Source organism: Symphalangus syndactylus, chromosome 6 (assembly GCF_028878055.3).
Source record: "Symphalangus syndactylus isolate Jambi chromosome 6, NHGRI_mSymSyn1-v2.1_pri, whole genome shotgun sequence".
NCBI lineage: Eukaryota > Metazoa > Chordata > Mammalia > Primates > Hylobatidae > Symphalangus > Symphalangus syndactylus.
Window position 1 is genome coordinate 141,290,642 of NC_072428.2, and position 15,564 is coordinate 141,306,205.

Sequence of the window (15,564 nt, forward strand, 5' to 3'; positions counted from 1 at the left end):
GAATGCTTCACAGCCCTTCCCCTCTGCTCAGTCCGGCTTGCTTCCCTCTTTCACCACTGAGCGGCCAAAGCTAGAGGCACAAACTCACCAGCTGAGCATAACCTTCAGGTGAAGGTGACAAAGGCCATTGGAGGGCAGACCATCATTTAACAAGGAATAGAACCAAATATGAGGCCAGTGCGGTGGGTCACGCCTGCAATCTCAGCACTTTGGAAGGCCACCGCAGGAGGACTGCTTGAGCCCAGGAGTTTAAGAGCAGGCTGGGCAAGATGATAAAGCCCCTTCTCTATGAAAAATCAAAAAATTAGCCGGGCATGGTGGCACCTGTGGTCCCGGCTACTCAGCAGGCTGAGGTAAGAGGACCGCTTGAGCTCAGGAGTTCCAGGCAGCAGTGTTCGCACCACCGCACTCCAGCCTGGGCTACAGAGCAAGACTCTGTCTCAAAAACAAACAAACAAACGAACAAACAAAAAAACCAAGAACCAAATATGTCCACCTGCCTTTATGCTGTATTTTATCATAGTAGTAAACTCTATGACTGCATGCGGAGCCTACAGAACATCGCTTTGAGCCTTTCCTGAGAACTGATGTTGCCACATCTAGAGGAGAGGAGAGAGGAGGGAGGTGATAGAGAATGGAGTCTGGAGCCCACAGCCCTTGTCTTGAAATAGTATGAAACAAGCACTGCTGTGAACCAGCTTCCTGACCTCCAGCCTCAAGAGCAGGCATCTCAGGCAGAAAGCCGCGGGGCCGGCAGACGGCAATGCTGGCTCCCGGAAGCCCTTCCCCGACTGTAGCCACAGCAGCTGGCCAGCCAGGGTGGGATTCCTCTCCTCTCAACACGCCTCCAGTGCAAAAGCCCAGGTTCAATCCTTGCTTCGCCACCGGCCAGCAATGCGACTTGGCAGGTCGCTTAACCTCTTGGGGCTGTTTCCTCATTACACGGCGGTCCAGGGTGCAGCTTCCTGTTTCCCTTCTCCCAGGGGCTACCATGTATCCTCTGCGCCACTTCCACACCTGGCAGGCACCCTGCAACCCTAGCGGGGAGGTCACCTGGCCCAGTTCCTTCCCTAGACCAGGTTGGTATCGCTGCCCAGCATTTCCCTCTGTCTTTGAAAATATTCTATTACTTGTGCCCCAAGGTCATGTCAGAAATCTCAAAATACACCTAACATGCAAAGCAGAGTGGTGAGGAGACAAGCGACCTCTCTGTTCTGGCGCTGGCAGCTCCCCAGGGGTGAAATATCTCCTCGGACACTCACTCGCCTTCAGTGGTGCAAATGGCAGGGCTCAGGTGACACTCTCAAAAAGCCCAGCTTTGGAAGGACCCAGGCCCCATCACTGCTCTGCATGCCCCTCACCCACAGCCCCTTAAAGCCACTTGTCCCCAGGACAAAGCAGTTTCCATACAGCTGTGGTGCTTGAGTCAAATGGAGACATAGGCTCCAGCCCTCTTTTTCAAAGTGTATATATGTATATTACATATTATACATATTACATATAGGATATACTTTAAATAGCATATGATTAGATAACAATTTTATATAATACTAATTATATAATATATGAATGTCATATATGTAAACTGATCTAGACAGGTTAAGTGACTGGTTCCGCTCAAATCCTTCCGGCCCCTGTGTGCATGACCTTGCCATGTGACCTTGCTTCCCATCCACAGGCAGAATCTGTCCCTCCATCCCTTGAGTCTCAGTCGTGTGACTTGCCATGGCCAAGGGGCCTGAGGAGCCCTTGAGCTTGAGGCTGGCCCTCTTGCTGCTGCCTGGATGGCCTGCTGGACACACGGCCCCGTTGTCCCCGTGGCTCGGCTGGCATGGAGCCGACTGGGCGATGGGCAGACATGTGGATGAGGCTGTCCTGGGCCCCAGCTGGCCGCTGACCCCAGAGATTGGCCAAGCCAGCCCCAACCATGAGAACTTCCCAGCTGACAGAGGGAACAGTGAGAAAGAATAAATTCTGTGGCCTTCAGTCCCTATGTATTTGGTGTTTTGGTAGCAGCAGACACGAACTGACAGGGTGACGGCATGCCCCAGGTTAAGCCTTGTGAGGGGAGAGAGGGGCCCATGTGAGTCACAGTGAGACCCCTGTGCTTGGCGCACAACAGGCTGCGGTCAATACTGGATGACTCAGTGAGAAGAAGCCCCTAGACAGGTGACAGAGGCTCCAGGCGGGGCTTCCTGATTCTGAGTGTAGTGTTCATTCTAATATCCATTATTTAAGAAGCAAAAACAACAAACCGAGAAAGAAGAACCAGAGACCGGAACCTATGAAAGTGGAGAAGAGGCCGGGCGTGGTGGCTCACGCCTGTAATCCCAGCACTTTGGGAGGCCGAGGCGGGCGGATCACGAGGTCAGGAGATCGAGACCATCCTGGCCAACACGGTGAAACCCCATCTCTACTAAAAAATACAAAAAATTAGCCGGGCGTGGTGGCGGGCGCCTGTAGTCCCAGCTACTCAGGAGGCTGAGGCAGGAGAATGGCGTGAACCCCGGAGGCGGAGCTTGCAGTGAGCGGAGATCACGCCACTGCACTCCAGCCTGGGCGACAGAGCAAGACTCCATCTCAAAAAAGAAAAGAAAGTGGAGAAGGCAGGTTATTTATTTTTGAGATAAGAAGGGTAAAGAATAACCTTCAATGACCTTCATCTAGAAAGGGGCTGAGTGAAGCGTATGGAGACCTGACCCATGCAGGGCAAACCGCAGGGAGGCAGCAGACACCGCCCTCTCTGGACCCACCGTCCAGCCTCAGCCTGACCGTCCAGCCTCGTCCCCTACCCCAAGGAGGCCTTGGCTGCTCATGGGGCATCTGGGCCATAGCCAAGCAGAGATATCAAAAACCCGACAAGACACAACAGAGGCTTTTCTCAGCAGGTTGGGCTGGAATGGTTGTGAACCTTACACTGTCTTTTCTACATTAAGGATAATAAGACTAATAACAATACTAATATTTCACATATTACTGTAGAGATAAGGAGAGACGGCTTATATAAAAGCACACATCTGGCATATAACAAGTGCTTCAGCAATATTAGCTCAATCTGATGACAACCGTGTCCCCCCAGATGGTATCTGATACAATCAAGAATATTGATCGGTCATCAGTACCGTGAATGCAACTCCCCATCAAGCGTCTCTAGGTTGCATGGAGGAAGAAGGCTCTCTGGGGTGCTTATTACAACATACGCTATAGATGAGGATGGGGCCCAGGTGATGTTTGCTTCAAGCCCACCACCCCATGGCTGCTGGCATGGTGGAGCTGAGTAAATGGTTTCCACATTAGCCCAATAGACAAATGGCTGTGTGGAGCCTGCCTGCCCGTTTTCTGGAAGTTGAGCAGGTGACAGAGCTGTCCTCCCACCCCCACCCCTCGCACACACCTCTGCACCCCTGGCCCCAGGAGGCTAAGTCTTGGTGGCCACCCAGGAGGGGAGCGCAGGCAAAGAGGAGGTGCTCTGGACAGAGGGAGCAGGCCTGGGTCCCGGAGCTGCCACACCAGCCTCTGTCACATCACGTTGGTTTTCTCACAGCCCCCCCACACTAGAACTTCCAGCAGTGGGAGGGGGAGGCACAAGGAAAGACCCGGACCTTGGAAGGGAGCGTCAAAGAGCTGTGGGCGTGGGACGCTGGGACCCCATCCTGGGGCCTTGGCTCCCTCTCCAGGCCATGCCGTGGGGCCCCTCAGTGCAAGCCCCTGCCCTACAGCTCTATCAGACGGAGGCTGTGGCTGCGCTGTGCTTCGAGGGCAGGGCCCTGTTGGATTAGGTTACTGGGCTGTGATAACGCAGCACCACATACTGGGGGCTTTAAAACAGAACGGATTCTCTCATCACTTCTAGAGGCCAGAGGTCTGAAATCAAGGTGCTGTGAGAGCCACACTCCCTCCGAAACCTCCGGGAGGATCCTTCCTTGCCTCTTCCACCCTTCAGCGGCCCGTATTCCATGGCTCGTGGCAGCAGCTCTGCAATCTCTGCCCCTGCCCTCACAGGCCTTCTTGCCTGTGCCTCTGGATGCAATTTCCCTCTTCTTAGAAGGACTCCAGGCATAGTGGACGAGGGCCCGTCCTAATGGCCTCATCCTAATCTATATGTTAATCACATCTGCAAAAACCCCATTTCAAAGAAGGTCCCATTCACAGGTACGGGGTGCAGGGGGTGTGGGACTTCGACCTTTTTTTTGGAGAACCCAATTCCATCGCACTGTTCATCTTTGTGTCCTTGACACCCAGCCCAGTCCCTGGAAAGCACACAGAAACGAGTTGACTGGTTTCTGGTCCCAGCACTAACCCTGCATAAACGTGGTTCTTAGCGAGGGCTCTCTATTTCTTTATTCACAAGTTGAGAATTTGCATCCTATTTTCTCAAATTCTCCCCTCACCCTGTTGCATCCTTCCTCTTCCCCTCCCCAGCACAGTGGAGGTCACTGCAGGGCTACCCCCAGCAATGAGCTCCCCCGGAAGAAGGCCAGCAGAGCTGCAGGGCACCCCCCTCCAGGACCAGGCCTTTGGCTCATGGAAAAGATGCTGGGAGCCTGGGGTTACGGAGCAAATTGGTCTCTATCGTACATTCATCAGCAACTTCACTGCCAGGTCAGAGTATATCAAAACACAGAGGCCCTGGCAGACACCCCAAAGCCTGGTGATATCCGATTGGTCCGTGACCAGCCATGGGTTGGCAGAGAGGGCTTCCTATCAACAGGAAGTAAAGGACAGGGATTAAATTATTTTCAAAGTAGGTAATGGAAGAAAGAGATGAGTGAGATTCCAATTAACCATTCCAAGGCAGGGCTAAAATACAGTTCCACCAAATCACCTCCTTCTACTGGGGAAGCTCAGCCAGTTAATAGCTAACCCCTTCCTCTGATCTGGGCGCATAAGCCGTGCAAAAAGTAACAGAGGGGGCTTCTAAGAACTCCGTATGGTTAAGCCCAAAGGACACAGCTTAACTCTCAGGTGGCCCCTTTGCTCACCTCAGAGCGAGTCACGGTTAAAGAACCAAGCAAAGTCACGACTCTGTTTCAACGTCACAGCTCAGCTGTCCATCAGCCTTTGTTTGTTGCACATTTTAAGTGACATTGACAGAACTGTGGGGTTATCAGAATGGGCTGGTTCACTGTCTTGACAGGAACGGCAGACAGCTGGTGCTTCATCGGTGATCGTGTTCACTGGTCCCATTTTGGCCGAAGGGAAGGCGGAGGGAGGAGAACGGGTGAGCCACCTTCTCACTCGGCTCCTGTCAGTGTCTGTGGCTCTACTCGGTAACCTTAGCAGTCCCCATAAATGTAAAAAGGTGCCTAGAAATGGAAAGACACCAGCCATGAGATGAATACACCAAAATCAGCTCTTACAGGAAAACAGGGAAAGCAAAAGAAAATAAACAGCCAAGAAACAGGAATATTTAAGAGCACATGTATTTGCCTAAAGGTTTTAGAAGATACAAACTGATTTACAAATTACGTAAGCGAAGTCTGAGTAGATGAAGAGGCGTTGGCAAATAAAAAGTGCTTCCAAATGATTTCTTTCGCCAATCTAGTGTTTAGCACAGTCAAAATTGCAAACCCTGAGTGCAAACTAGCAATATTGTTCTGCTAGGTTTTATTGGGGGGGGGCAGTTCAAAGAAAAGAGGCAGGAAAAGACACTAGCAATGCACTGAGAATCCTAACAAGTTCGTGACGTGTGAAAAGATGCAATATTGATTGAACCCACCAACTCTGCTGGCTGCTGCTTCTGTTTATGTTAATTCAGTACTCGAGCTGGGAAATCATGATCCAGGACTTAACTCTTTGCATTCACCAGTAGGCTGCTCCTCTGCAGTATGCAGAGCCTTGTTTATACAAGAATCTTGGAACCCTCCACAAAGAGGTACCAGGACCAAGCGCGAATAGGGCAGCGGGGGCTAGACGAGGGCAGAGATGCACATTTCACCTCCACTGTAATTAACCCTGTCATCTACCATGTAATGATGAACAGGCTTTTTCTCAGCTGGGCATTTGTGAAGTAGGGATAAGAGGACGAGGCAGCTCCAGGGTGACTCCCGCAAGTCACTGAGCATGTGACTCTGCAGGCCCATGGGTTTGTGCAGTCTCTGCACTGTTCCCGCATGTGAGCTGCTCCATGGGCGTCCCTGCGCCCTCCGTGTGGTAGAGTCTTGGAGGAAGTGATCACGCATCACTGTCTAGCTGCCTGTTCCCTCCAGGACCAGCACTGGGCTGTGCTCAAGCGGCATTGAGCCAATGTGCTGTGCCCCACTGAGGACGCCCCCTCGCTGATCAGCCCTCTCACACCCAGCGTGCTGCAGAGCGGCCACCAAGCTTCGTCAAAAACCCTGGAGCCACAAGCCAGTCTAAGGACCCCATCACCAAGAAGCTTGACTACTGAAGGTTCCCATAGCATACTCTGGGTCCTATTGGAGCTTACGGCAGGGCATCTAAGATGCATCAAGCCACTGAAGGGCTGAGTCAAGAAAGCTTGCAGTGTGGCCTAATGGCCTGGCCCACATGGGCGGCCCTGGCTACAGGCTGGTTTGGGCATTCATCTTTATTTGGAAGCCAAATGTTGAATTGCCTTTGTTGAATAATCGGAAGTCAAGGATATCTCTTCTCAATGACAGCTGAAAAGGTGCAGATGATAGATAGATAGATAGATGGATGGATAGATAGATAGATAGATAGATAGACAGATAGATAGACAGACAGACAGACAGGCAGACAGACAGAGGAATAACTCATAGGGGCAGAAGAAATGGAACAGTATTACACCAGGGAAGCTATTAATAGTACCCAATTGTTTTTAAGCCCCAGTAGGTATAAGAATCACCGGAGAACTTAAGAAAAATGCAAATTCATGGGTCCCACCCTCAGGCATTCTGATTCAGTAAGTCTGGGCTAAGAAGCAGGATTTTATATTCTAAACAAACATTGGGTGCTTCTACATAAGCTAGTCCAGGAACCACACTTTGCGAAACATTGCCCTAAACCCTAATCCAGCAAATCTTGCTCAGGATGGCACAAACTGGCCAAGGTCAAAGCTGACGCGTCCACTGTGCCACACAGCATCCCCCTTCCCTTTGCTGAGGCTTCCATCCGGAGCATTTCAGTGGTGTGAGGGGCACAAAGCACTGTCATGGTTCGATCCTCCAGCCCCAGGGCAGGACGCGGCTCCCCTTCCCACCCTCATCCTGGAGTTCCCGAGCTGGCTCATCCAGCCGGATAGAGGCTACGGGGGCAGGAGCTGGGTGCAAAGGTCCCAGGCCATCGCCAGCACGGAGGGTGCGTGGGCTTCTCGCAGCGCGGAGCTTCCCTTGAGGCCATGCGGCAGTGGGGAGGCATCGCTGGCAACAGGCCTGCCCAAGCCCAGTCCCATCTCTACAAACGTCGTGACTGCACAGCTCCCTGGCTCTATTTTTAGTTCATCTCCAGCGACTGTGCAGGCTTTCTGGAGCACCTCTCCCCAGAGGGCCAGCGACATGTGCATTCTGACAGAAATGCCCCACTCAGCAGCAACCATCTGAACTCCTCCAGCCTGCCTCAGTGTCCCCAAAGACTTCCGCCTTAGGTCCATCGCTCTGACGTCTTCCCTCTCCCTGGGTCTCCTGCTCTGTCATTGGCTTGAAACAGTTCCAGAGACGCACGACATGCCAGCCAGCCTTGATTAAAGCATGTCTATGGGATCTATGGACTTTAGCATTAATAGGGAAGCTGCTTTTTCTTAGACCGACATAAGGGAGAAAGAACATGCTTGCTACCAAAGTCTCGGCAGAGCACCACGCACAGCTGCGCTCTCAGTGAGTGATTTCCTAAAACCATTCCCACTACCTTCACGATGAGCCATGCCTTACAAGAGGCACGGAGGCTCAGAGCAGGGAGCCAAGGCAGGATGCCAACAGGCCAGGACTCTGACCTCTACAGCCCTTTGCTACTTTGAAAGGCCAGCATGGCCTCAGGATAGAATCTGCCCTCAGTCCTTCCCCTTCCTCTCCTTTGCATCCTCCCCGCTCCTCCTCCAAGACCCTGTAGCTGTGCCCATAAAGGTGACCCAAAATGCCTAAGAAAGGCTGAAACCAAGCAAGGCAACATCTTTGTTAGGTCCAAGGGCCATGTTCCCTTCCCCAGTACACAGCCATCAACCGAATTCAATTGATAGATGACTTAGTAGTTATAGGTCTCCATCACCGGCCACTACCCACTGGCCCTAGGCTGTCCCCTAAAATGGATTCTTCCTTCCTGGTGTCCCAAGGCCTAGACGCGCTGTTGACAGGAAGCGGGCAGTGGGGACATTAAAGATCATCAGAGCCCGAGAGAGGAGGTTTGCAACAATTGCCTCCAACGCCCTAGGCCACAGTTCTGTTTATGATATGGGCTGGAGGCTGAGGTTCCCAAAACGACTAATCCAATTCAATGAAGAGACAAGCTGCTTGGGCACTAAGGGTCCCTGGAAGCCACCAAATGACCCCAGTCACAGGACAGCCAGGGCCACAGTGTCTTTCAAGAGTTATTACTCCTCAGAATCCAAGATGTCCTTGGCAATGGCAGTCCCTGCACACCGCAATCCTCTAAGGCTGGGGTGAGAAAGCAAATGTGATTCCCCATGGATGTACTGCCCTCTGCTGAGATACACCTGGGCTATGACCAGACTCATCATTTCCCCCAAGAACCGGCCCCTTATCCCAAATACCTCCACATCAGTTCCCGCCAACTCAACCCCTTGCCATCCACTAGGCTGGCCTTCTCACGTCCCGCTTCTGCCCTTCTGCATTCTCTAATCACAACTGCAGTTCAGGCCCTCGGACCCTTACCCTGGGCTTTTGCCAAAGTACTTGAGTTGGTTTCCTTGACACCAGCCCTTTTCCCATCACTCCACTCTGCACACTTTTCCAGGCTGATTCCCATAGAGTGCTGTTTTCTTTACCTTTAATGGCTTCTTAGTTTAGGTCCCCCCAGAAAAGACACTGAGGCAGGAACTTAGGTTCAGGAGTTTATCCCAGGGAGTGCGGGCAAGGGAATGGGGAAACTGAGGCATGAACTGGCCAGAAGGGCCAGTAAGGTAAATTAATGAGTGGGTTACACTGTGGATCCCCGCCCTGCTAGGGATCCCCTGAGGCACCCTGCAGAACCCAGGTCAGAACTTTCCACTGAGCAGCAGGACGGCTGGGCCATTGGCCACTGACTGGACCTCTCCTGGGTTGAGAGTTGTCCCTCAGGGCATAATCCCAGCACTTCCAGGGGTTCCTGCACTAGGCTGAGCAAGCTGCCAGGGCCTGAGAGGATTCCTTCAGGTGGGGAGGGAGATACGAGTAAGAGGCTGTCCACCAAGGCTGCAGGTGAGGGTGGGCTGGGCCCCAGCACCAGGAGGAGGCTATCCACAGCATCCACCACAGCTTCTTCATGCCTTCAGGAGGGGTCCTCACTCCTTAGGCCTGGCCTTCAAGGCAACATTGCCAGATCAAATACAGGACACCCCCACTAATCCGGGATTTCACATCAACAATGGATATTTTTTAGTACATCCCAAATACTGCATGGCACATACCTATGCTAAAAAATGATTCATTGTCTATCTGAAATCTAGATTCGACCAGGCATCTAGAATTTTTAGTTACTACAGCTGGCAACCCTATGTCCAGGTCCTTCCTGATCCAGTCTCAAAGCATTTCCTATGACTCTAGCTCTCAAACCCTTTCTCCAGGAGGCGTGGCTCTTCACCTGGAAGCAGCCATCCCCTCCCGCCTGATTCTGTGGGGTGCTCCCACTGGTGGGAGTATCACCCCCACTTCTACATGACTCCTGCCTGCCATCTCTGGGTGTAAATTCTCTCGGAACACATCAGGCCACTGTCATCACTCCTGCCTCTAGAAGCAGGTGTGGTCTGCACTGGTCATCATATGACCCTGGATCATTTGCTAGCCTTTGTCTGAAAGCCTTATTTTCCCAGCAAGGTTATAACTGCCACCTAGCCTGGCACAATGATCAACAGGTAATGACCATTTAGCAGATGAGGGGACCTCCCTGGTGCCCCCAGCAACTGCAAGCCCTGTGAGGACTTGGGCCGATCTTCCCCAGATCTCACCCTAGCCAGAGCCTGGGCACGTGGTCACCCTCAGCCACTGTGGAATCACTGAATGAATACTACTTTCGCGGTGGGCTGGCTCATGCCAAGAACGTCATGAAAAACTGCCAAAGTCACCACTGTCAGCAAGAAGGGTGGTCCGAGCACCCCAACTATAACATGGTTTTTCAACGTTCACAGCCTGGCCTCACAATCCTTTTTCTGGTTCTGGATTTTGTCTCACATTATTGCTGGCATCACCCCACGGACATGCCCACACATCACTCACACCCTGCATTTGGAACCAGCCTCACCATGTGGCTGCCACACGAAATGTCCCAACCACTGGACAATGGCATGTTCTTGTTTCTCTCTACATAATTTTTTTTAAAAACTAGGTGTTTGATGTATATGTATATGTATATGTATATGTATATGTATACGTATATGTATATGTATTAGCCATACGTTTATAGGACACTTTACATTTGTCAAGAGTTTTCCCGGGATGGGTGTGATGGCTCACGCCTGTAATCCCAGCGCTTTGGGAGGTAAAGGTGGGCAGGTCGCTCGAGCCCAGCCCATGTAGACCAGCTTTGGGCAACATGGTAAAACCTCATCTCTACAAAAAAAAAATACAGAAATTAGGTGGGTGTGGTGGCACATGCCTGTAGTCCCAGTTACTCAGGAGGCTGAGGTGGGAGGATCACTTGAGCCTGGGGAGGTTGAGGCTGCAGCGAGCCATGATGCACCACTGCATTCCCACCTGGGGAACAGAGTGAGACCTCGACTCAAAACAAAAAAAAAGAGTTTTCCCATGAATCATTTTATTTCAATATCCCTATAAAGCAGGAAAAACGGGTATTATTTCCTGCATTTGACAAATGGGAGAAACAGTAGTTACACGGTTAGCTGAAGTGGTGACTGTTTAAGAGGTTTGTGGCAGCAACATCTAACTTTTAATTCACAAACATGGTTTTAAATGTCTTACATGAGAGATGTAAACAAGAATGTTTCATCTGCAAATAGAACACTTATTCCTGCATAATCCAGTCACCACCGTGGGGGCCACACAGCAGCCAGGGGTCCAAGTGCCCTGCCCCAGAGCTTCCCAGCCAGGGAGGGCTGGCCCAGGGCCTCCGTGGGGCTACTTGGCGTCAGGTGTCTGGAGCCCCGCCCCTGGAGTCCACCCTCTTCACCCAAGCGTTAGACACGTGTGGGCCGGAGTTGACACAGGAGGACCTTAGCGGGACGTCTAAAAGAAGGGTGGCTCAGCAAACACGGGGCAGTGCCCCCTGGGATTCACAGTGGGAAGTGAGTGGCCTGTCTCGGCCATGCCAGCTGCGCCTGACGCTGTCGGGAAGGATTAGCTTTAATGAGGGGTCCAGCCAGCCCACTCACTGCGCACTCCCTCCCTGCCCCGGGAGAGCAAAATAACTTTCTCCACGGAGCACTCTGCTCTGTGTGTGTGTGTGTGTGTGTGTGTGTGTGTACACAAACACAAACATTTACTTGGTTGGCTGAGGCGGAGGGTGTGACCCAGTGGGCCACACCTCCCACCACCCGACCCCCCTACGGGGAGGCGAGGAACAGTGGCCGCGGGCTACCCAGGCGCCGTCCGAAGAGAGAACCACCACCTGGCCCGCCGCCCCTCTGGCTGGACGAAGTGAAGCCGCAGGCAGATCCGAGTCGCCAATGTCCTCCCGGGCGGCCGGCGCGGACGGGGCTGAAGTTCAATGCAGCCTGCATGGGTTAGGGAGCTCCGAGACCCCGAATACCACACAGACCCAAAGTACACTCCCGGGGCGGGGGAAGGGAACGGCGGCAGAGGAGACCCCCGCTCCAGGCCCAGAAACGCCCCGAGGGAAACTGGGGTGGAGGGGGTGCATTGGAAGGCGCAGCTACACAGCTCCCCCCACCCCCCGCCCCGCTGCTTTCCCCACCCACCGCCCCTCCCCTCTCCTCCCCTCCCTCCGTCTCCGGCAGCCGAGCGCGGGCTCCACCTCCCCGGAGCGCAGTCCACACCGTCCCTTTTCAGCAAAACAACACAACGCACCGCCCCCCGCACCCGCACCCGGCTGGATACCGGGCTACGCCCAGCCGCCCACCAGCCGCGCCAGGCGCCCCCTCTAGTCTGCAGCCGCCCAGCCCCCGCCCCAGGCGGAGCCCCAGCCCGGGCTGCACGCGGGCAGAGAGAGAGATCGAGCCCCGGCTCCGCCAGCCCAGCTCGGGCCCTGTCCCTCTACCCTTTCCCCAAGCCACCCGAAGTGACAGGAGGGGCACGCACGGTGCGCGCGGGGCGTCCAGCGTTAACCGCTTCGGCGCCGGGGACGGGAGCGACAGGAGGGCTAGGGAGCAAGGGACCGAGTGCTGGGACTCACCGGAATGTGCACGCGCAGCGAACGCCTCTTCTGGCTGGCATTTTTCTTGCCGCCGCTCCCGCCGGGGCTGGAAACATCTTTTTTCTTCTTGGTGTCCATAACCGCGCTTCCCATAACTCTAACCAGAAGTTGATTCTGGGAAACTCCTCGGGGGTTCAGTCCCCTCCTTCCCTCCCCTGGCCGCTGCCTTCGGACTGGAGCCGTGCGCTCTGTTACACCCTGAAGCCACCTCGTGGGGACTTCCGCGGGGAGGGAGGGTGAGCAGGGAACTCGCGCCGCCGCCGCCGGAGCGCCGAGTTCAAGCGTCCTTTCCTACGGAACGCTCGCAGGCAGAATCAGTCAAAGCCCGTCCCGGTTCTGGTGTCTCCCCGGGTTACTCGTGGCTGAGGTCTCCCGCTGGGTGACAAAGTTTTCTTCCTTTTGCAAAGCGAAGAAACATTTTCCACCCCTCGGCTCCTCCCACAGATTCCCAGAGGTAATCCGAAAGGCAGGTGCAATTAAAACCAGCAATTTGGAAAACAACCCTCCTATGCCTATGCCCAAGTGGGGAATCTGGAGCCAGTAAGACCGTTCGTGCATAAATGTAATCCTCGGCCGCAGAATAAACCAGCTCGGAGCCTGCAGCTGGGTCCGTCCTCCTTTCTGGGCGAGAGGGAGGGCGGCGGGGGAAGAGGAGGTGCAAGGCGAGCCCTCTGCGCAATTGGGCTACGGTCGGCCGCTGGCAGAAGTTCTGGCGGCCGCGCTCGCCTGAGGGGGCGCCCGGAGTCCCGCGGGCCAAGAAGGGCAGGGCGCCCGCTCCTCGCCCCCCGGCGCGCCGCGGCCCCAGGGGACCGCGAGGGGACAGTGAGGGGCCGGGCCTGGCACCGACGCAAGCTTGGGGAGCGCGGGTGGTGGGAGGCGGCGCGTGTTGAACAGGAAGTGCGCGGCGTGCAGCGCCACCGTCCCGCTCCCCGCCGCCCCACGCCGCCCTCGTCGCCGCGCCCAGACCCCTGCGGCGGCCGCAGCCGCTCGGGACTCGCTGCGAGCTGGTTTCGGATCCATCCCGCCTCCCGGCGTCTCACTGTGTGCCCTACCGTTTGAAACACGCCCCCGCCCCCGCCCCGCAGCAGACCCGGCAGCGAGGAAGCCCATGGTCTCCGGGGGCGCTACACGGGGAGCAGCACGTGCTTCGCGAAACACCGCAGCCCCCGGGTCCCGCCCCGCCCGGAGCGCCCACTTGAACCCGCCCAGAGAGCAGTGCGTGGCGCTGGGTGCGAGCAGTGTCTCGCCACCCCCACCCTCACCCCACCCCACCCTGCTTTTTTCAGGTTCATCAAGGTTTGCGCGGTGGATCCGCAGTAAGTGCGTGTCCCCACGCCGCGGGAAACGTGGGGCTCCTGAGACTGCGGAAAGAATTGGGAGAAGGGGAGGGCTCGAAGACCCGGGCGAGGGTTCGCCGTGCGGCCCAGGTCCTTTAGAGCCCCGGGTGGGCATCCGGTACCCCCTGCTGCCGAGGGCCCTAGAGGGGTTGGGGGAGGGGCCTGGTGTGTCCCCACCCCCAGATGCACCCCAGGATGGCGCGACCTCGGCTCCCTGGTGGAAAGTAGGGGGAGTGCTGGCTTGGGGGTCGCTTCCCCTCCTGCTCTAGTTTCTGAGGATGTGATGACCCCAAAGGTCATTGGCGCTCCCAGAATGCTGACGTCAGCTCAGCCGCTCCAAGTAATCAGTAATGCAGGGAGGCCACCCGCAGAAAGAACGCGACAGGGGTCGCTTTGGGGACACCATAGGGCCTTTACTCCTTTTGAGGTGCGTGCTTTCGCAGGACTCCCTCCTCAGAGGAGGAGGCATGATCAGCCCACCCAAAGGATCATCTCTTAGGAAGCAGGCGTGCGCCCGCCCAGGGAGAAGCACCCTTCCTTTCAGCTGCTTGCCGGCTGGCTTTTCCAACCCAAGTTCCAGCAGTTTGCACAAAATCCTTACAGCTTGGGTGGTTCCCTGGCTCATAGGGGTGGGTTTATATTCTTTCTCCTTCTCCTCTGCTCTCTGGTCCAGAATGAAGCCAGCCTGGAAGATCCCCAGTCTGGAGGCAGAGCCTGAGAGGGGCAGATGCTCTGGGAGGACCCTGTCTGGGTTCAGCAACCAAGCAGCCATCCTGGCCCCACGGGTGTGGGACGTCTGGGTCTTCTCCTGTCTGGCTTCTTGCTAGAGGATTTCAGGAGACCCAGCGAGACTGTATTGTCCCACTGAATGCTCAAGATATTGGTTAGAAGTAGAAAAGGGGAGGGGGTAGTATTTAGCCTCTGTCCCCACTAAAAATTATTCCCAATTGTCATTTGTGTCATCTGTTTAGCTTACAGTTTTAATCCTTGTCAAAATGATCATTTGCCAGGTGCACAAACCACCCTATTTGATGAGAACTGGTTTTAAAGGAAAACGGGGCCATCAGAAGGAAGCCGGTTGATGTGAAGAGACATCTGGGGAGAGGCCCTGGCGAGGGCCCTCATTCCACTGGGTGACCCAGAAGGAGAAAACCGCGATGGCGCTTCTCATCTGAAATGTTTTCTTTACATTTACGGACAGTGTTTAGCAATTGTTGTAATGTGTACTTCTGTTGATTGATCTGCATAAATATGTAAAATAATTTGTTCTCTGAGTTAATTTTGTCGGAACAAAGACTTTAGTGCTTCCTAAATTAAAACGTTTTACTGTGTTGCCAGCATTTTAAGAGCCTTTTTTTTAATTTTTAATTTTTTTGGTCCTTGTGATATTACGAGATATAAATTCTGGGTTTTGTCCAGGGTTCCTGGCTTAGCACTCTCGTCACCCTCATCACAGTCTCTTGTTATAATGTTGGGGCGCTTTAGGCCTCAGAAGCAGGCCCCATGAAACAATCTCCTCTGAACTGCCCCTGCCCTCCTTCACCACCTCACCAGCCCAAGGCAGGACTCTAATCCTCCCTCATCTTTCTGACTGTGGGACTTAAGACCCTCTATTCAGAAGGGGTCCTGCCCCATTCCCGAGACGAAGAAATCCTGCACAGAAAGGCCAATGACGATCGGATTAGGCAGGGCTTGTTGGGTGTCCACACTTCCTCAGTCACTATTAGATCATACCTGTTTGTTCGATCACCTTTCTGCATGGTCGTCA

The 15,564-nt window shown here is 54.3% G+C and overlaps 1 protein-coding gene and 1 long non-coding RNA gene across 9 annotated transcripts in view; one reads left to right on the forward strand and one right to left on the reverse strand.

The window, feature by feature from the left end:
* PRKAG2 (protein kinase AMP-activated non-catalytic subunit gamma 2) overlaps window positions 1-13,280 on the reverse strand; it is a 327,100-nt gene extending 313,820 nt beyond the window's left edge. For 7 of the 8 annotated variants that reach the window (XM_055284605.2, XM_055284604.2, XM_055284600.2 and 4 more), the window contains exon 1: window positions 12,439-13,186. In XM_055284605.2, the coding sequence (XP_055140580.1) occupies window positions 12,439-12,552 (114 nt within the window). In that variant the 5' untranslated portion in view covers window positions 12,553-13,186. Of the gene's footprint in view, window positions 1-12,438 lie in introns of all 8 variants that reach the window. The other variant, XM_055284598.2, reaches the window with a different exon arrangement.
* LOC129485227 (uncharacterized) lies at window positions 13,209-15,136 on the forward strand. The gene is made up of 2 exons (XR_010121428.1): window positions 13,209-13,775; window positions 14,807-15,136. It is a non-coding gene; the product is annotated as an uncharacterized lncRNA (long non-coding RNA).
* Window positions 15,137-15,564: the final 428 nt, after the last annotated feature.